The 21,815-nt window shown below is 44.0% G+C and overlaps 1 protein-coding gene across 1 annotated transcript; it reads left to right on the top strand.

Moving 5' to 3' along the window:
• Window positions 1–8,500: 8,500 nt before the first annotated feature.
• On the top strand, window positions 8,501–10,356 carry LOC139580210 (D(5)-like dopamine receptor). Its single transcript, XM_071408783.1, has one exon. The coding sequence runs from the start codon at window positions 8,747–8,749 to the stop codon at window positions 10,082–10,084; it is 1,338 nt and encodes a 445-aa protein (XP_071264884.1). The 5' UTR covers window positions 8,501–8,746; the 3' UTR covers window positions 10,085–10,356.
• The last annotated feature ends 11,459 nt before the right edge of the window (window positions 10,357–21,815 follow it).

Here is a 21,815-nt window from a genome sequence, read left to right as displayed (position 1 = left end):
ACTGAGTGAGCTCAGCTGTGAATGGGGCCGGAGCACCAAAGCAAAGTGTAAAAGGGAGCCAGTTTGGATTTGGCTTCTCTCCAATCACGTCACATCAAGAGAAATAGGTAATTGACAGAAAAAACTTGAATTGTTGCATCTATTTGTGTTGTTGTCCTCCAGTGGGTAGCTAGCTAGCTAAAATCGACCCTTTCCTAAATTAGCCATGGATGGAGATAGGGATTTGGACTTGTGGTTTAACTTAATTCTCCCTACTGGCCAATGATTATAATGACAATTCTGATCCAACCATAAATTCATACATTGTGCCCCTGGCCTGAGAGGATGGAAGTTCAGTATGTAACTAGATGTAGAAGGCTAATGTTAACTAGCTAACGTTGCCCATGAAAGGAAGTTAGGCTAGCGAGCAAGCATTTTAGCCAGGTAGCCTAGGACAACAAAAAGTAAAAGCGTGTACTGTATGACAGAGTCATAGACGGTGAAAGAGAGGATGGCATTGGCATTTCTCTACAAGTAAGGTGAGTCAACATGTTTTTTCTACTTGCACAAACGCACGCACGCGCACACATACACACACACATATAAATCAGAAACATGGACAGCCACATCATATTTAGCCTACGTTGATTGGACTAAATTGTTTCTGGTATCTTTTAGTTGTCACTGTATTAGACTAAGCAGAAGTGATTTGATGATGTTGAAATAATGAAGTTGAAACAGTGGAGGCAGCTCCTGTTTTCTTTGTGACATGCGGCCACTCTCCGTGGTTCTAAATCAATAGTTGTTAAGTAGTCCAAAAATGTTGGAAACAATAACTTTCTTGACCATGCTGTAGGTCATGTAACTGTTTGTTACATGCAATATGCTTTGTAGACTTTACCGGACAGATGTTGCTCTCCAGTTGTGATGAAACAAAGTTGTGGTTGAATGTATTCTGCCACTGTGTCTTCTTATTGTCTCGGCCTTAGGCCTATATATCACGGTGGCAAGGCATATGCACTGACAGGTTATAGAGAGAACGCAATTATCACAACACAGGTTGTAATATGGCTTTTTGTCTGGCTTGGCTTCCACAGTGATTTTACCCACATGCCGCTACTGGCGCCAAATTTGGTAGAGATGCTCTTTGGGATTTACAGTGCCTTCAGAAAGTATTCATACCCCTTGACTTATTCCACATTTTGTTGTGTTACAGCCTGAATTAAAAATGTATTAAATATACTATTTTCCTCACTCATCAGCAAACTATACCCCATAATTGTAACGCTTGTCGTGGTTGGAACAAGAGGAGGACCAATGCACAGCGTGGTAAGTGTCCATATTGATTTAATACGAAATAATGAACACTTAACAAAAACAAGAAAACGACAAACGAACAATCCTATACGGTGAAACAAAAACACAGAACAGAAAAATATAATCACCCACAAAACACAATGAAAAACAGGCTACCTAAATATGGCTCCAAATCAGAGACAACGACTGACACCTGCCTCTGATTGAGATCCATACTAGACCAAACACATAGAAATAGAACAATAGAACAAAACATAGAAAAAACAACATAGAATGCCCACCCCAACTCACGCCCTGACCAGACTAAAATAAAGACATAACAAAGGAACTAAGGTCAGAACGTGACATTACCCCCCCCCCCCCCCACAAAGGTGCGGCCGCAAAACCTGAACCTATAGGGGAGGGTCTGGGTGGGAATTTACCGCGGTGGCGGCTCTGGAGCGGGAGGAGGACCCCACTCCACCATAGTCTCGGCCCACTTCTGTGACACCTTAGGAGCGGCGACCCTCGTCACCGACCCTGGATTGGACACCCTAGTAAAGGGCACCACTGTACTGAGGGGCGCCTCTGGACTGACGGGCGCCTCTGGACTGACGGGCGGCTCCTGACTGAAGGGCGGCTCCTGACTGAAGAGTGGCTCAGGCGGCTCAGGACAGACGGGCGGCTCAGGCGGCTCAGGACAGACGGGCGGCTCAGGCGGCTCAGGACAGACGGGCGGCTCAGGCGGCTCAGGACAGACGGGCGGCTCAGGCGGCTCAGGACAGACGGGTGGCTCTGGCCTGGAGAGAGAACCTGGAGGGAGGAGACGGAGAGACAACCTAGTGCGTGGGGCTGCCACAGGACCCACCAGGCTGGGGAGACCTGCAGGAGGCCTGGTGCTTGGAGGAGGCACCGGAAGGACCGGGCTGTGGGGGAGCACTGGAGCTTTGGTGCGCAGCCTTGGCACCACTCCCCCAGGCTGGATGACTACTCTAGCCCAGACCCTCCAGAGTGCAGGCACAGGTTGAACCGGGCTGTGGGTGAGCACTGGAGATCTAGTGCATACTACGCGCACCTCTCCCTTAGGCTCAACTCCCACATTCGCCCGGCACGAGCGGAGCGCAGGCATAGGACGCACTGCACCCTCCCAGCGCCCCGGAGACACAGCACGCAGAGCCGGCGCAGGATACCCTGGACCGAAACGGCGTACCGGAGACCAGACACGCTGAGCAGGCACAATACGCCCTGGCTGGATGCCCACACTCGCATGACACTTTCGGGGGGCTGTCCTATAGCGCACCGGGCTATGGACGCGTAACGGCGACACCGTGCGCTTAACCGCATAACACGGTGCCTGACCAGTAACGCGCTGCTTACAATAAGCACGAGGAGTGGGCTCAGGTCTCCAACCTGACTCTGCCACAAAAAAATTTTGGACTGCCTCTCGTGCCTGTTGCGCTGCCATGTTCTTGTCACCAACTCCATTCTCCTGTATCCCTCCTCGTACTGTTCCAGAGAATTCAAGGCGGGCTCCGGCACTCTCCCTGGATCGATCGAGCACCTCTCTATTTCCTCCCAGGTTGTTACATAGTCCAGATTGCACTGCTCCAATTTACCACGCTTCTTGGTCCTTGGTTGGTGGGTGATTCTGTAACGCTTGTCGTGGTTGGAAGAAGAGGAGGAAGAGGAGGACCAATGCGCAGCGTGGTAAGTGTCCATATTGATTTAATACAAAATAATGAACACTGAACATTCAGCTCCCTCCAAAGATGATCTATCGGGTTCAGGTCTGGAGACTGGCTAGGCCACTCCAGGACCTTGAGATGCTTCTTATGGAGCCACTCCTTAGTTGCCCTGGCTGTGTGTTTCGGGTCGTTGTCATCCTGGAAGACCCAGCCACGACCCATCTTCAATGCTCTACTGAGGGAAGGAGGTTGTTGGCCAAGATCTCGCGATACTTGGCCCCATCCATCCTCCCCTCAATACGGTGCAGTCGTCCTGTCCCCTTTGCAGAAAAGCATCCCCAAAGAATGATGTTTCCACCTCCATGCTTCACGGTTGGGATGGTGTTCTTGGGGTTGTACTCATCCTTCTTCTTCCTCCAAACACGGCGAGTGGAGTTTAGACCAAAAAGCTCTATTTTTGTCTCATCAGACCACATGACCTTCACCCATTCCTCCTCTGGATCATCCAGATGGTCATTGGCAAACTTTAGACGGGCCTGGACATGCGCTGGCTTGAGCAGGGGGACCTTGCGTGCGCTGCAGGATTTTAATCCATGACGGCGTAGTGTGTTACTAATGGTTTTCTTTGAGACTGTGGTCCCAGCTCTCTTCAGGTCATTGACCAGGTCCTGCCGTGTAGTTCTAGGCTGATCCCTCACCTTCCTCATGATCATTGATGCCCCACGAGGTGAGATCTTGCATGGAGCCCCAAACCGAGGTTGATTGACCGTCATCTTGAACTTCTTCCATTTTCTAATAATTGCGCCAACAGATGTTGCCTTTTCACCAAGCTGCTTGCCTATTGTCCTGTAGCCCATCCCAGCCTTGTGCAGGTCTACAATTTTATCCCTGATGTCCTTACACAGCTCTCTGGTCTTGGCCATTGTGGAGAGGTTGGAGTCTGTTTGATTGAGTGTGTGGACAGGTGTCTTTTATACAGGTAACGAGTTCAAACAGGTGCAGTTAATACAGGTAATGAGTGGAGAACAGGAGGGCTTCTTAAAGAAAAACTAACAGATCTGTGAGAGCCGGAATTCTTATTGGTTGGTAGGTGATCAAATAATAATGTCATGCAATAAAATGCAAATTAATTACTTAAAAATTATACAATGTGATTTTCTGGATTTTTGTTTTAGATTCCGGCTCTCACAGTTGAAGTGGTACCTATGATAAAAATTACAGACCTCTACATGCTTTGTAAGTAGGAAAACCTGCAAAATCGGCAGTGTATCAAATACTTGTTCTCCCCACTGTATGTTATTGCTGTAAAAAAATGCGTGTGTGCTAAATTTAATATCCTAATTCAACATTTTAATTACTTTGACATATTGAATAATTTTATATTATGCTAATTTCCCAGTGGTGGAGAAAGCGTGTTACTACATACATTACACAAGTTTGCATTTTCACCACATAAAATTGAGTGGAATTACACATCCTTTTTGCTTCAGATTGGTGATGCTAATATAAAAGTTTATAGTCATCATGAATACATTTAATCGATTGCTTTAAACAGATTAATATTTAGTAGGCCTACTGTTGATTGTTACGTGCCTGTCCGTTGCAGGATTTAGAACGCCATTATAATTTTGTTACTCAAATTGCACAAACAATTTGGGACCCTCTCTGTATAAAAGTGAAACCAAAACACCGATTTGAGAGTCAAACTCACTTAAATAACAGTGTTTGATATCCTATTCCGGTTCGTGATTCGTTAAAGTTAAATAACAAAGCAACTGATTTGTTGCCCCATTTTGGTAGCCTCCCATAATCTCCGTCCTACATTCTAGAATTTAGATGACTGTCTTCAACCAATTTTATTTTAACCGGTGATGTAAGAATTATTCTCAGATTCCGTGTGGCATTTGAATAGTGTTCGTTTAAACAGCGCATACACCCGAAATGTTTGCCCCACATTCAATTGATTTCAACATCATATAGATAGTGATTAAAGCCCCAGTATTGTCAAAAACATGATTCTCTCATGTGTTGTCTATTATACTGGAATAATTAGAATAATACTGTGAAATTGTGAAAATTATGATAATGCCCTTTTAGTGTAAGAACTGTTTGAAAAGACCACTTTTAATTTCAACCTGTTTTGGCAATCTGGTCTCAGAGCATTTCGTATTATTCTGTACGTACAATAAATCCGAGACACCGCATTTAGTATGATATTGTAACGTTTTGTATGGTTTGTATTCATTTGTGGATGTCCATCACCCATTTTGTATGATATGTTACGAATTACAATTGGTATTATATGTTACGAATTAAGAAAATGTACAATATGTTACGAATTTGCAAAATGTATGATATGTTACGAATTCTAGCTTTGTGGCTAACGTTAGCTAGCTCGCTAACATTAGCTAGGTAAGGGGTTAGAGTTAGGGGTTAAGGTTAGTGTTCATTTTAGGATTTAGGGTAAAGGGTTAAGGTTAGGATTAGGGGAAGGGTTAGCTAAAATGGTTATGGCTAGGGTTAGGGGAAGGGTTAGCTAACATGCTAAGTAGTTGCAATGTTGGTAAAAATGCTAAAGTTGTCCCAGATGAGATTCGAACTCACAACCTTTGGGTTGCTAGACGTTCGCGGCAGTAAATTAGTTAATAGACCAATAAGAAAGAGAGTTCCAAACCTCTGCCAATAATAGCTAGTTTTCAGATCACAGCCAGACAGTCCTAGCAAAATTCTTGCTTGATTAATTGTTCTTTGCTAATAAGCAATTTTAGTTTCTTTTTGACCATTTTAATTTAAAATAATCACAGCAAGGTACTTAATTGTTAACAAGAAATTATTTGATATTGAGATAAAAACGGCTGATTGGACCTTTAACAAACAAAAAATGGCCTTACACTTACTGCGCTGGCAACCCACTTGAATCAAAATGCAACACTTCAAAAACAGGAGGTTGGTGGCACCTTAATTGGGGAGGACGGCCTCGTGGTAATGGCTGGAGCGGAATGGGTGGAATGGTATCAAATACATCAAACACATGGTTTCCTGTATCAAAATGCAAAATTCCAAAATGTGGCTGACTGTCTTCTGCAGGTTGTGCTCTAACTAGTGATGTATATGGGGCGGCAGGTAGCCTAGTGGTTGGACCAGTAACCGGAAGGTTGATGGATCAAATACCCGAGCTGACAAGGTAAAAACCTGTTGTTCTGCCCCTGATCAAGGCAGATAACCCACTGGGCGCCGAAGATGTGGATTTCGATTAAGGCAGGGCCCCCTGCTACTCTCTGATTCAGAGGGGTTGGGTTAAATGCGGAAGACACATTTCAGTTGAATACATGCAGTTGGACGACTGACTATCTCCAGTTTACATGTGTTTTTTTTAGTTGTGGTAGTTTCAACAGTGCATACAACCTGATTTCAACCCTAATCGATATGAATGACTTATTGCCACTTGTCACTAGTCAAAACAACAGAGTTTATAAGGTGCTCAAGGTTTAAAAAATACAAGTAATATGATTATTATTGTTGTAGAGAGTACATTTTATTCGTAGGTTTTCAATATATCTCAAACTGTTTCTGCATATTGGTTATTAATTTGAACACGTTAAAACTGTGTTTTGGCAAGCAGCGACAGCATTATTTTCAACTTAAGTTTTAGGAATATAAACTGAACTTTAAATATTAATTTCTAATAGTAGGACTATTGTACTTAATCAGATAAAAACTTCTGAATGAGTCCGAAAACGTGCTGTGAATTATTTATTTTTATTATATACCAGAAATCACCAAAATGGGACTGCTCATACCATCTCACCTATTCCCTATTCAAGTGCCTGGATTAGGACCTGCGCCGCTTCCTGCGTGAGGCAGGGTCGTACTCTGCGAATGTTGTAGAGCATGAACCTACAGGAACGGGTCACCGCCTTGATGTTAGTTGAGAACGACAGGGTGTTGTCCAGGATCACGCCAAGGTTCTTAGCATTCTTCATAAGCATTCTGCATCCCCTTCTTTTAGGGTGTTTGTTGTGGTTTTGGAACCTGAAGCAACCTTTTTCAGTGGCGCCACAGCTTTCTTCAGTATCACAGCTTTCTTTTTTCCTGTGCTTTCTCTCTTAGTTTTTTTTTTGCCTTGTCCTCCAGGACCCTCTTGTGGGGATGAGTCTGTCAGGACTGTACTCAGCCTTAATATTCCTAGGCCTCGCCTCCTGTATCCTTGGCCTGGAGGACAACTCCAATATGACCTCTGCAGCTGTTTGTTGTTGTCGAACTGGTACTTTAACCGAGCCTAAGATAGTACACCCTAATCCTTTTCTGTAATGCTCTAGGCTACTGACAGTGCAGATTATTTCCAAGTTCATACAATAGCTAACTGATTGATTAAATATTTCTATAATCCATATACTGTATGTGTAATTTCTATAGATGTTTCTCTTATGTCTGATCTATGAATTTCTCTGTGGCATTGTGTTGTGTGACAAAACGACCCATTTTAGAGTGGCCTTTTATTGTCCCTATCACAAGGTGCACTTGTGTAATGATCATGCTGTTTAATCAGCTTCTTGATATGCCACACCTTTCAGGTGGATGGATTATCTTGGCAAAGGAGAAATGCTCACTAACAGGGATGTAAACAAATTTGTGCCCAAAATTTGAGAGAAACACAATTTTTGTGCGTATGGAACATTTCTGGGATCTTTTATTTCAGCTCATGGAACATGGGATCAACACTTTACATGTTGCGTTTATATTTTTCTTCAGTATAAGTACCTTACTGTGACTGTTTTCAATTCAAATGGTCAAAAAGAAAAACAAATATCTTTTTAGCAAAGGGCAATTTCTCAACAAGAACTTCGCTAGGACTGTCTGAGTGTAAAGGCAGTCATTGTTGTTCTCCTCCTCAGACGAGGAGGAGCATGGATCGGACCAAGATGCGGATTGGTGATTAATCATACTTTTAATGAAAACAGCAAACAAGACACTACAAAACTACAAAACAACAAACGTGACTAACCTTCAACCGTCCTGTGTGGCCCAAACACTGACACAGGAACAAACACCCACAAAACCCCAGTGAAACCCTGGCTGCCTTAGTATGACTCTCAATCAGAGACAAACGATACACACCTGTCTCTAATTGAGAATCATACCAGGCCGAACACAAAACCCAACATAGAAATACAAAACATAGACTACCCACCCAACACTCACGCCCTGACCAATAAAGACATACAAAACAAGAGAAAACAGGTCAGGAACGTGACACTGAGAATGGTCTGAGTGAGGAGGGGAAAACTAGCTGTTTTTGGCAGAGAGGTTTGGAACTCTCTTTCATATTGGTCTATTAACTAATTTACCACCTGGTGATGTTACCAGGCAGGCCAAAGCTCCATCCCTGAAATTTCACTAAAACGACATTATCATCATTTGCACTGGGCCTTTAAGAGGAGGGGTCTTCATTGCCATCGTCAAGCATGAGTAGCTATCCAACCATTAAGTGAGATCCATTCAATATATAAAAAAGGATCGATTGTGCAGGATGGGTTATGTGCAGTGCACCTATTCACGGCAATGGACAATGTTTTACTGCGTCAGAGTAAGAAAATAACTGAGGTTCTTACAACTGGCCCACGTCCTGTTTATTAAGGTAGTTATGCGTGAGTACGGAAATCCGCAAGTTGAGTCTCCAAAACTAAGTTAAAAGCATAATGAATAAAGGGAGCACTGAACGCTAAGTGTGGAAGACGCTAAAGACGCTATCTTTGATATGCGCAGAAAATAGGAGAAATTGGTCAATGGAGAAATCTGACAACGAAACCGCAGGTGCTGAAACGGACAGCTCCAAGCACAGCGTCCGTGCTCTCACCGGGTGCGTCCTGTTCATCCTGATCGTCTCCACGCTTTTTGGGAATACGCTAGTGTGCGCCGCTGTGATCAAATTTCGACACCTTAGATCTAAAGTGACTAACTTTTTTGTAATCTCCTTGGCGGTGTCGGATTTATTCGTGGCCATTCTTGTGATGCCGTGGAAGGCTATGTCTGAAGTGGCCGGCTGCTGGATCTTCGGCAGCTTCTGTGATACCTGGATAGCTTTTGACATCATGTGCTCCACGGCGTCTATTCTCAATCTTTGTATAATAAGTATGGACCGATACTGGGCAATTTCGAGCCCTTTTCGATATGAGCGTAAAATGACTCAAAGGTTTGCTTTCGTTATGATCGGAGTGGCATGGACCCTCTCCATTCTTATCTCCTTCATTCCCGTCCAGCTCAATTGGCACAAGTCAGAGGAGGAAAAGGAAACAGTGGACGACACTAATCAAATCAACCAAATAGAGGACTGCAACGCAAGCTTGAATAGCACGTATGCCATATCCTCCTCCTTGATAAGTTTTTACATTCCAGTCGTTATTATGGTTGGCACTTATACACGAATTTACCGGATTGCGCAAAACCAGATCCGGAGAATATCATCCTTGGAGACAGCCGTGGAACACGCACAGAACAATCAGCAAGCAACCGAGAAAACAAACTCATTGAAAACAACCTTTAAAAAAGAAACGAAAGTTTTGAAGACACTCTCTATCATTATGGGAGTGTTTGTATTTTGCTGGCTGCCTTTTTTCGTGCTCAACTGCATAGTACCTTTTTGTGACATTAACAATCTTGGTGATCGCCTGTGCGTAAGTAACACCACTTTTAACATTTTTGTGTGGTTTGGATGGGCAAACTCATCGTTAAACCCAGTCATATACGCTTTTAATGCTGATTTCAGAAAAGCATTCTCCACCATTTTGGGCTGCAAAAGATACTGTTCCAGTTCTGTAGAAGCTGTCCATTTAAGTAACGAGTTGATGTCTTACCGCCACGACACTACGTTCCAGAACGCAACTATCAATGCCTCTGCGCATTGTGCGCAACGTCTGCCCATGGTCTCACACGGTGAAGATTTGGACCTACCATTTGACAAAGTCTCCGTTGTCTCTAATACCTCACGTAACCAAAGAAACCTTATCCTGCCTGCAATACTGCAGCTTGAATGTGAAGCAGACATATCATTAGATATGATGCCTTTTCCCTCAACTGGGCCCAGTGAGTGTTATGTGATTCCAGGTCAAATTGAGGATCTGTGAAACTAGTCTACATTTTGATCACTTTGTGTCTTTTTGTATGTTTGATCTACAAAAGTGCAGTTATTATCCCTATTTTCTGACATCCCGATGGTTTTATAGTGTGCAAAATTCTGGCATATCAGTGTACATAAAAGCATTGGTACAAACCCCAAGTTATTGAGTTGAAGATGAAAAAGCAAAAGATTACACTGACCAATAAATTGCTCTTTCTTATTTGTCATTTTTACAACTCATAAGGAAATGTAATTATGTTAATACAATACATTGTGTACTTTAATACCATTCCACTCAAAGGAAATAAAAGATACATCATGCGTGGGCGAGTAAATCTTTGATATGGTAAAATGCAGGAACCAAGTAGTATAATTACAGATAATTGGCTGTTTAATTGCAGTGGCAATTATGTGGTAGTTATCTTGTGAATGTAGCAGCAGGTTTAACTATGAAAGCATACCCACCCCAGGAGAGGTAGAGAGTGAAGAGTACAGGTTTGCAAAACATATATGTGATATATAAAAACAAACATACATTGGAGCCAAGGTAGACATTTATCGGCCAGTTTCCCGGACAACGCAGAGTGTTTTATAGTCCAAGGCCAGGCTTATCTGTGTCTGGGGGAGTACAATTAGGCCTGTATTCACAACCATCTCAGAGAAGGAAAATTGAACTATAATCAGTTCTGCCTTGTAAATCATAATGAATTAGAGGGGGTGGGATGTAATCCTAGATAAACACTCTTTCTCTGAAACACTTTGTGAATAAGGGCCCTGGGGCTTCATTTATAACGATTGTGTACATTTTACACTAAATTTCTGCATGCGCTATTTCTGAAAAGACTGCACAAGCACACAAATATTGAAGTGTATAAACTGGTTTCCCTTTATGAATCAAACTTGGCGTAAAACGTGTGGAGGACCACCGATGTTTTCTTTTCCAGTGACATTTGACCGTTTCTGAAACACAAAAATAATTGCAAATTGTTGTGGACCTGTAAACAGATAGTTTGAATTCAATAATGTTTTGCATTTACTTTCTCTACTCAGAAGAAAATAGAAGCTACAGTAGGCCAATTTACACACTTCAATGCAAAAAAGTCAACTGTCTGTTCACCTTTTAAATACTTACTGTATGCTATGAACCACACTCACTGGATACATAGAGCACAAACTTGAAATAATACTGAACAAAAATGTAAATGCAACATGCAACAATTTAAAAGATTTTACTGAGTCAGAGTTCATATAAGGAAATCAGTCAATTGAATTGAATTCATTAGGCCCTAATCTATGGATTTCACATGACTGGGAATACAGATATGAATCTGTTGGTCACAGATACCTTTTTTTTTAAAAGGTAGGGGCTTGGATCTGAAAACCAGTCAGTATCTGGTGTGTCCACCATTTGCCTTTGTCAGAAGGTGGGTGTAGCTGGTGCATGAAGTCAGGCGCAGGAGAGCAGAATGAGTGAGCAACGTACTTTACTCAAAATAAAGGCACAAGGTAACAATACACTTGACCAACAATAAACGGTAATCAATTACGCACGGGTGAAAACAGCACCCGTCGAAAACCAGTCATAACGTACCGAATGAACATAGAAACAATCACGCACAAAAACATGGGGGAAACAGAGAGGTAAATACATGAACATGTAATTGGGGAATGAAACCAGGTGTGTAGAAAACAAAGACAAAACAAATGGAAAATGAAAGGTGGATCGGCGATGGCTAGAAGATCGGTGACGTCGACCGCCGAACGCCGCCCGAACAAGGAGAGGGACCGACTTCGGCGGAAGTCGTGACAGCCTTATGCAGCTCGACACATCTCCTACACATAGAGTTGATCAGGCTGTTGATTGTAGCCTGTGGAAGGGCCGTGCGAAGTGCCTGGATATTGGCGGGAACTGGAACACGTTGTCGTACATGTCAATCCAGAGCATCCCAAACATGCCCAATTGGTGACATGTCTGCTGAGTATGCAGGCCATGGAAGAACTGGGACATTTTCAGCTTCCAGGAATTGTGTACAGATTCTTGCGACATAGGGCTGTGCATTATCATGCTGAAATATGAGGTGATGGCGGCGGATGAATGGCATGGCAATGGGCCTCAGGATCTCGTCACAGTATAGCCATCAATAAAATACAATTGTGTTTGTTGTTCATAGCTTATGGCTAACCATACCATAACCCCACCACCACCATGGGGTACTCTGTTCACAATGTCGACATCGGCAAACCGCTCGCCCACACAATGCCATGGACGCTGTCTGCCATCTGCCCGGTACAGTTGAAAGCGGGATTAATCTGTGAAGAGCACACTTCTCCAGCGTGCCAGTGGCCATCGAAGATGAGCATTTGCCTACTGAAGTCGGTTACAACGCCGAACTGCAGTCGTGTCAAGACCCTGGTGAGGACGACGAGCACGCAGATGAGCTTCCCTGAGATGGTTTCTGACAGCTTGTGCAGAAATTCTTCAGTTGTGCAAATCCACAGTTTCATCAGCTGTCCGAGTGGCTGGTCTCAGATGATCCCGCAGATGAAGAAGCCGGATGTGTAGGTCCTGGGCTGGCATGGTTACACATGGTCTGCTGTTGTGAGGCCTGTCGAACGTACTGCCAAATTCTCTAAAATGACATTGGAGGCGGCTTATGGTAGAGAACTGAACATGAAATTCTCTGGCAACAGCTCTGGTGGACATTCCTGCAGTCAGCATGCCAATTGCACACTCCCTCAAATCTTGAGACATCTGTGGCATTGTGCTGTTGGACAAAACTGCACATTTTACAGTGGCCTTGCATTGTCGCCAGCACAAGGTGCACCTGTGTAATGATCATGCTGTTTAATCTGCTTTTTGATATGCCACACCTGTCAGGTGGATGGATGCTGTTCATCGATTACAGCTCAGCATTTAACACCATAGTACCCTCCAAACTCGTCATCAAGCTCGAGACCCTGGGTCTCGACCCCGCCCTGTGCAACTGGGTCCTGGACTTCCTGACGGGCCGCCCCCAGGTGGTGAGGGTAGGTAACAACATCTCCACCCCGCTGATCCTCAACACTGGGGCCCCACAAGGGTGCGTTCTGAGCCCTCTCCTGTACTCCCTGTTCACCCACGACTGCGTGGCCATGCACGCCTCCAACTCAATCATCAAGTTTGCGGATGACACTACAGTGGTAGGCTTGATTACCAACAACGACGAGACGGCCTACAGGGAGGAGGTGAGGGCCCTCGGAGTGTGGTGTCAGGAAAATAACCTCACACTCAACGTCAACAAAACAAAGGAGATGATTGTGGACTTCAGGAAACAGCAGAGGGAGCACCCCCCTATCCACATCGACGGGTCAGTAGTGGAGAAGGTGGAAAGTTTTAAGTTCCTCGGTGTACACATCACGGACAAACTGAATTGGTCCACCCACACAGACAGCGTCGTGAAGAAGGCGCAGCAGCGCCTCTTCAACCTCAGGAGGCTGAAGAAATTCGGCTTGTCACCAAAAGCACTCACAAACTTCTACAGATGCACAATCGAGAGCATCCTGTCGGGCTGTATCACCGCCTGGTACGGCAACTGCTCCGCCCACAACCGTAAGGCTCTCCAGAGGGTAGTGAGGTCTGCAGAACGCATCACCGGGGGCAAACTACCTGCCCTCCAGGACACCTACACCACCCGATGTCACAGGAAGGCCATAAAGATCATCAAGGACAACAACCACCCAAGCCACTGCCTGTTCACCCCGCTATCATCCAGAAGGCGAGGTCAGTACAGGTGCATCAAAGCAGGGACCGAGAGACTGAAAAACAGCTTCTATCTCAAGGCCATCAGACTGTTAAACAGCCACCACTAACATTTAGCGGCCGCTGCCAACATACTGACTCAACTCCAGCCACTTTAAAAATGGGAATTGATGGAAATTATGTAAAAATGTACCACTAGCCACTTTAAACAATGCCACTTAATATAATGTTTACATACCCTACATTACCCATCTCATATGTATATACTGTACTCTATATCATCTACTGCATCTTGCCATCTTTATGTAATACATGTACCACTAGCCACTTTAAACTATGCCACTTTATGTTTACATACCCTACAGTACTCATCTCATATGTATATACCGTACTCTATACCATCTACTGCATCTTGCCTATGCCGTTCTGTACCACCACTCATTCATATATCTTTATGTACATATTCTTTATCCCTTTACACTTGTGTGTGTATAAGGTAGTAGTTGTGGAATTGTTAGGTTAGATTACTTGTTGGTTATTACTGCATTGTCGGAACTAGAAGCACAAGCATTTCGCTACACTCGCATTAACATCTGCTAACCATGTGTATGTGACTAATAAAATTTGATTTGATTTGATTTGATTTGATTATATTGGCAAAGGAGAAATGCTCACTAACAGGGATGTAAACACATTTGTGCACCAAATTTGTGAGAAATAAGCTTTTTGTGCGTATGGAACATTTCTGGGATCTTTTATTTCAGCTCATGAAACATGGGACCAACACTATACATGTTGCATTCATATTTTTGTTCAATGTAATTTGAGTGTCCCGGATTTACACGTGCTATGTTACATCTAGTCTATGAGACTAGGCTGGAGGGTCAAGTCCATCTATATGTGGCAAAGAGCACCACCGTGTGGTGGTCTCTGGTAGAGGTGCTAGTTTAGATTTGTATTTGTATTTACACTGCTAAAAAAAATAAAGGGAACACTTAAACAACACAATGTAACTCCAAGTCAATCACACTTCTGTGAAATCAAACTGTCCACTTAGGAAGCAACACTGATTGACAATACATTTCACATGCTGTTGTGCAAATGGAATAGACAAAAGGTGGAAATTATAAGCAATTAGCAAGACACCCCCAATAAAGGAGTGGTTCTGCAGGTGGTGACCACAGACCACTTCTCAGTTCCTATGCTTCCTGGCTGATGTTTTGGTCACTTTTGAATGCTGGCGGTGCTTTCACTCTAGTGGTAGCATGAGACGGAGTCTACAACCCACACAAGTGGCTCAGGTAGTGCAGCTCATCCAGGATGGCACATCAATGCGAGCTGTGGCAAGAAGGTTTGCTGTGTCTGTCAGCGTAGTGTCCAGAGCATGGAGGCGCTACCAGGAGACAGGCCAGTACATCAGGAGACGTGGAGGAGGCCGTAGGAGGGCAACAACCCAGCAGCAGGACTGCTACCTCCGCCTTTGTGCAAGGAGGAGCACTGCCAGAGCCCTGCAAAATGACCTCCAGCAGGCCACAAATGCTACCAGTCATGGCTCTAGTCATGGCTCTACGTAGCTAATGGGGAGCCTTAATAAATACAAATAATGTGTTCTGGACTTGGTTATTGTGAAGAGACCTCTGGTGGCATGTCTTGTGGGGTATGCATGGGTGTCCGAGCTGTGTCCCCATCTTAGCTACTGTTTTGACCATGACAGTTTACAATCCAGGGTTACTCCAAGCAGTTTAGTCACCTCAACTTGATCAATTTCAATATGTAGTTTAGGTTTAGTGAGTGGTTTGTCCCAAATACAATGCTTTTAGTTTTTGAAATATTTAGGACTAACTTATTTTTTACCACCCATTCCGAAACTGACTGCAGCACAGAGTAATTTCGCTCGCTGTAGTAGCTGACGTGTATAGTGTTGAGTCATCTGCATACATAGACACACTGGCTTTACTCAAAGCATGCAATTAGTAAAGATTATGTTAGTAAAGATTATGTTGGAGAGGCTTCCATTAAAGAACACCCTGTGTGTGTTGAATGTCCTTCCCTATAAGTGTGCTGAAAGTCTTTTGTCAATTTTTCCAGCAGCAGACTATGATCAATAATGTCAAGAGCCGCACTGAAGTCTAGCAAAACAGCTCTCACTATCGTCTACAGTAAAATAGCATTGTATCTGGTCAAACACAATTTTTTCCAAAAGTTTACTAAGAGTTGGTAACAGGCTGATTGGTTTGCTATTTGAGCCAGTAAAGCGGGCTTTAACTATTCTTGGGTAGCGGAATGACTTTTGCTTCTATCCAGGCCTGAGATCACACACTTTCTTGTAGGCTTTGATTGAAGATATGGCAAATATGAGTGGCAATATCGTCCGCTATTATCCTCAGTAATTTTCCATCCTAGTTGTCGGACCCTGGTGGCTTGTCATTGTTGATAGACGGAACTCAATATTACAATGCTTGTCTTTCATAATATGGTCAGTGTAGTGTCGGTGTTTGTTGCTGGCATGTCATGCCTAAGTTTTCTAATCTTGCCAATGAAAAAAAGTATTGTAGTAGTTGGAAATATCAGTGGGTTTTGTGATGAATGAGCCATCTGATTCAATGAATGACGGAGCTGAGTTTTCCTTTTTGGCCAACATTTCATTTAAGGTGCTACAAAGATTTTTTATTATCATTTAATCTTTGTTTCATAGAATAGTTTCTTCTTCTTTTTATTCAGTTTAGTCACATATGATTTCGAAATTTGCAGTACGTTTGCCAATCGGTTGTGCAAACAGACTTATTTTCTATTCCTTTTGCCTCATCCCTTTCAACCATAAAATGTTCAGTTCTTCATTAATCCATTGGGATTTAACAGTTTTTACAGTAATTGTCACGCCCTGACCATAGAGAGCCCTTGGGGTTCTTTATAGTGCAATAGGTCAGAGCGTGACTAGGGGGTGTTCTAGTATTGAATTTCTATGTTGGTGTGAGTATGGTTCCCAATTGGAGGCAGCTGATGATCGTTGCCTCTAATTGGGGATCATACTTAGTGTGGTCCTTTTCGCACCTGCGTTTGTGGGATATTGTTTTGTTTTGGTTTAGTGCTATGTGCGCTACGAACTTCACGTTCGTTTATTCTTTGTTGGTTTTTTGAAGGTTCACTTTAATAAATATGTGGAACTCTACTCACGCTGCGCCTTGGTCCGCTCATTATGTATACAATGAACGTGACAGAATATCCCACCACTACAGGACCAAGTAGCGTACCATGGAGGTAAAGGAGAGCTGGACATGGGAGGAAATAATGGGTGGATGCGAGACCCTTCCTTGGCGGGAGTTGCCAAGGAGCGGCACAAGGGGCTGTCGGTCGAGCCGAGGAAAGAGCCAGAGACCGTCGGGGAGTCGATGGAGCTGTTGGAGGAGGGAGATCGGAGAGAGATGTTGGTTAGGTGTATTCTGCACGGCATTCGCCCTGAAGAGCGTGTCATCAGTCCGGTGCCACCTGTGCCGGCTCCACGCACCAGGCCTCCAGTGCGCCTCCCCAGCCCGGTACGTCCTGTGCCGGCTCCCCGCACTCATCCACCAGTGCGTGTGTACAGTCCGTAGTCTCCAGCGACGGTCTACAGCCCGGAACCTCCAGCGACGGTTCACAGTCCAGAGCTTCCAGCGACGGTTCACAGTCCAGAGCTTCCAGCGACGGTTCACAGTCCAGAGCTTCCAGCGACGGTTCACAGTCCAGAGCTTCCAGCGACGGTTCACAGTCCAGAGCTTCCAGCGACGGTTCACAGTCCAGAGCTTCCAGCGACGGTTCACAGTCCAGAGCTTCCAGCGACGGTTCACAGTCCAGAGCTTCCAGCGACGGTTCACAGTCCAGAGCTTCCAGCGACGGTTCAGTCCAGAGCTTCCAGCGACGGTTCAGTCCAGAGCTTCCAGCGACGGTTCAGTCCAGAGCCTCCAGCGACGGTCCATGGGCCGGAGCCTTCCTCTGCGCCGGTGCCAAGTCCGGACACGGCGTCCAGTCCCGCTCCATGGCCGGAGCCTTCCTCTGCGCCGGTGCCCAGTCCGTGGAAGGCGTCCAGTCCCGCTCCATGGCCGGAGACTTCCTCTGCGCCGGTGCCCTGTCCGGGCACGGCGTCCAGTCCCGCTCCTTGGCCGGAGCCTTCCTCTGCTCCGGTGCCCAGTCCGGGCACGGCGTTCAGCCAGGCTTCATGGTCAGAATCGCGGTCTGAGCGGGGGCTACGTCCCGCACCGGAGCCGCCACCGACGCTAGTTGCCCACCCTAACCCTCCCCATCCAGGTTCAGGTTTTGCGGTCGGAGTCCGCACCTTTGGGGGGGTACTGTCAGAGCGTGACTAGGGGGTGTTCTAGTCTTGAATTTCTATGTTGGTGTGAGTATGGTTCCCAATTGGATGCAGCTGATGATCGTTGCCTCTAATTGGGGATCATACTTAGTGTCGTCCTTTTCCCACCTGCGTTTGTGGGATATTGTTTTGTTTTGGTTTAGTGCTATGTGCGCTACGAACTGCACGTTCGTTTATTCTTTGTGGTTTTTTGAAGGTTCACTTTAATAAATATGTGGAACTCTACTCACGCTGCGCCTTGGTCCGCTCATTATGTATACGACGAACGTGACAGTAATTTTCTTAATGGGTACATGCTTATTAGAAACTGGAATAAGCAATTTCATAAGTGTCAAGTGCAGCGTCTGGTTGCTCCTCATTACTCACCACAGGCTAGCAAATATTCTTTACATCATCAACACAGGAATCACTACAAAACTTATTGAATGACCTCTTATACACCATATTAGGCCCAGCCTTCCTAGATATGGCTACTATATTGTGATCACTACATCCGATGGATTTACTAATGCATTTTGATGATTTCATTCCTGTTTGCTGTTTGTAAATACCCTGGTAGGTTGACTGAACCAGGTTGCAGGCACTGGCTACAGTTTGAAGCTTTTTGTTGAGTGGCCAGCTTGATGAAAGACAGTCAATATTTAGTTCACTCAGAAAATATAGCTCTCTGTTGATATCACATACATTATCAAGCATTTCACACATATTATCCAGATACTGACTGTTAGCACTTGGTGGTCTATAGCAGCTTCCGACCAGAATGGGCTTTAGGTGAAGCAGATGAACCTGTATCCATATTACTTCAACAGTATTTAACATGAGATCCTCTCTAAGCTTTACATGAATGTGGGTCTGAATATACACCGCAACATCACCCCCATTGTCATTTCTGTCTTTTCTGTAGATGTTATAAGCATGTAATGCTACCACTGTGTCATCAAAGGTATTATCTAAGTGCGTTTCAGAGAATATCAATGTTATCTGTTACTAGCAAGTTATTGATTTAATGGACCTTGTTTCTTAGGCTACATATGTTAATGTGGGCTATTTTTAGCCCTTTTCTGCGATGCTTGATTGTTTTTATTGCATTACAGGGAGGCTTATCAGAAGTAGACATGACAATGTTATTTATATATGTAAGCTGATAGTGCAGGGTGAGCTGCACATAGTGGACTTCCTACTAGGGCACGCTGCCTCAGTGCTATGATTACTGTATACAAGGCACATGATTACTGTATACAATAGCTGTAGGATCAACAGAGGCATTCAGGGGAGTTAGAGGGACATACATTAGGTTACTTACATTGTGACTGCCAACGCCACTGTGATAATGTAAACTCAGCAAAAAAAGAAATGTCCTCTCACTGTCAACTGCGTTAATTTTCAGCAAACTTAACATGTGTAAATATTTGTATGAACGTAAGATTCAACAACTGAGACATAAACTGAACAAGTTCCACAGACATGTGACTAACAGAAATAGAATAATGTGGGGGGGTCAAAATCAAAAGTAACAGTCAGTATCTGGTGTGGCCACCAGCTGCATTAAGTACTGCAGTGCATCTAGATGTTTTAAAAGTATGCATGAGAGGCTTGTATGCAGCTTGTATGAATGGAGACCTGGAGATGCTAAACTCCTTTCTGTTAATTAATGGTAAATTACCGTGATACAGTCTTTTGTATGACAATAACCAGCTGACAAAACCAGCTGACATGAACTCCACAGCCCTAGTGAGGAGTATCAAACATAGAGGAGGAAAAGTGTGGAGCATCACCCTTGGCCAATGATGTGCCAGTGCTTTCAACCCCAGTAGTGTATCTACTGGGGTTGGAAACAACAACCTCTCCCTCAATGTGAGCAAGACAAAGGAGCTGATCGTGGACTACAGGAAAAGGTGAGCCGAACAGGCCCCCATTAACCTCAACGGGGCTGTAGTGGAGAAGAGATGACTCCGGGATGCTGGCCTTCTAGGCAGAGTTCCTCTGTCCAGTGTCTTTGTTCTTTTGCCCATCTTAATCTTTTCTTTTTATTGGCCAGTCTGAGATATGGCTTTTTCTTTGCAACTCTGTCTAGAAGGCCAGCATCCCGGAGTCGCCACTTCACTGTTGACGTTGAGACTGGTGTTTTGCGGGTACTATTTAATGAAGCTGCCAGTTGAGGACTTGTGAGGCGTCTGTTTCTCAAACTAGACACTCTACTGTACTTGTCCTCTTGCTCAGTTGTGCACCGGGGCCTCCCACTCCTCTTTCTATTCTGGTTAGAGCCAGTTTGCGCTGTTCTGTGAAGAGAGTAGTACACAGTGTTGTATGAGATCTTCAGTTTCTTGGCAATTTCTCACATGGAACAGCCTTCATTTCTCAGAACAAGAATAGACTGACAAGTTCCAGAAGAAAGTTATTTGTTTCTGGCCATTTTGAGCCTGTAATCGAACCCACAAATACTGATGCTCCAGATACTCAACTAGTCTAAAGAAGGCCAATTTTATTGCTTCTTTAAATCAGGACAACAGTTTTCAGCTGTGCTACCATAATTGCAAAAGGGCTTTCTAATGATCAATTAGCCTTTTAAAATTATAAACATGGATTAGCTAAATACAACGTGCCATTGGAACACAGGAGTGATAGTTGCTGATAATGGGCCTCTGTAGATATTCCATAAAAAATCTGCCGTTGTCAGCTACAATAGTCATTTACAACATTAACGTCTACACTGTATTTCTGTTCAATTTTATGTTATTTTAATGGACGGAAAATGTACTTTTCTTTCAAAAACAGGGACATTTCTAAGTGACCCCAAACTTTTGAACGGTAGTGTATATACTGGTTGACCTCCACATTAGGAACGTGCTGACTTCACTAGCTTCTGTGTTATGAGAAGATGGACGTGTTACTCTCGCCCCGGCTCTCCACTGCCTGGCTAAAAGGTGAGCCACCTTCTTGTCAATGGTTATCCCAAGTTGAACTCAGAATTGATCAAAGTGGTCTCAATAATTCCTCTATTCCGCTTTGTAGTGTACATCTCAGTTCAGATCGGACAAAAGGTTAAACTACATTAAACTGTAACAAGCCCACTCCTACGGCCCAAATGTCTTCTCTTGCATGTGAAAACATCTTGAACTGAAGAGTGATACAGTGCCATTATCGGACACTCAACGTCTCATGAAAACAATGCGGCAGGAAAGCAGTAGCCTAGGTAGGGAGGAATACAGTGTCTGTACGTATAATATCCATACTAGCCTACTAAATAGTGTGCAAAAAACAAAAGTTTATAGTAGGCTGTGACATTTCGAAAATAGTACTTCGAATGCGTCATCTAATGCGTGATTGCGTTGACTCCTGCCATTCGTTCATTTTGGTACAGCGCGTCAATATCAACGGTTGTCAAACTTGAGTCGTAAAAGACGAGTGAATTCTACTAGATCAAACTTCGAAATGAGTATGCAATTAAGTAGTTTAAGTATGTAGTATTCTCGTATGGCTAATCGTACACTATCTTGGGAGACATCATACTGACAAGTGAAAAATGTGTAATTAACAATGATAGTTATTCCACTACCTAAAAAACAGACAACGCAAGGTTTGGTACATAAGTGATTACATGCAACTACAATTTTTGTTTGTTACAGTAGGCTACAAACAACTTACAACCAAGGA

The sequence above is a fragment of the Salvelinus alpinus genome, chromosome 7 (assembly GCF_045679555.1).
Source record: "Salvelinus alpinus chromosome 7, SLU_Salpinus.1, whole genome shotgun sequence".
Taxonomy (NCBI): domain Eukaryota; kingdom Metazoa; phylum Chordata; class Actinopteri; order Salmoniformes; family Salmonidae; genus Salvelinus; species Salvelinus alpinus.
This window is presented reverse-complemented; position numbering and strand designations above follow the sequence as displayed.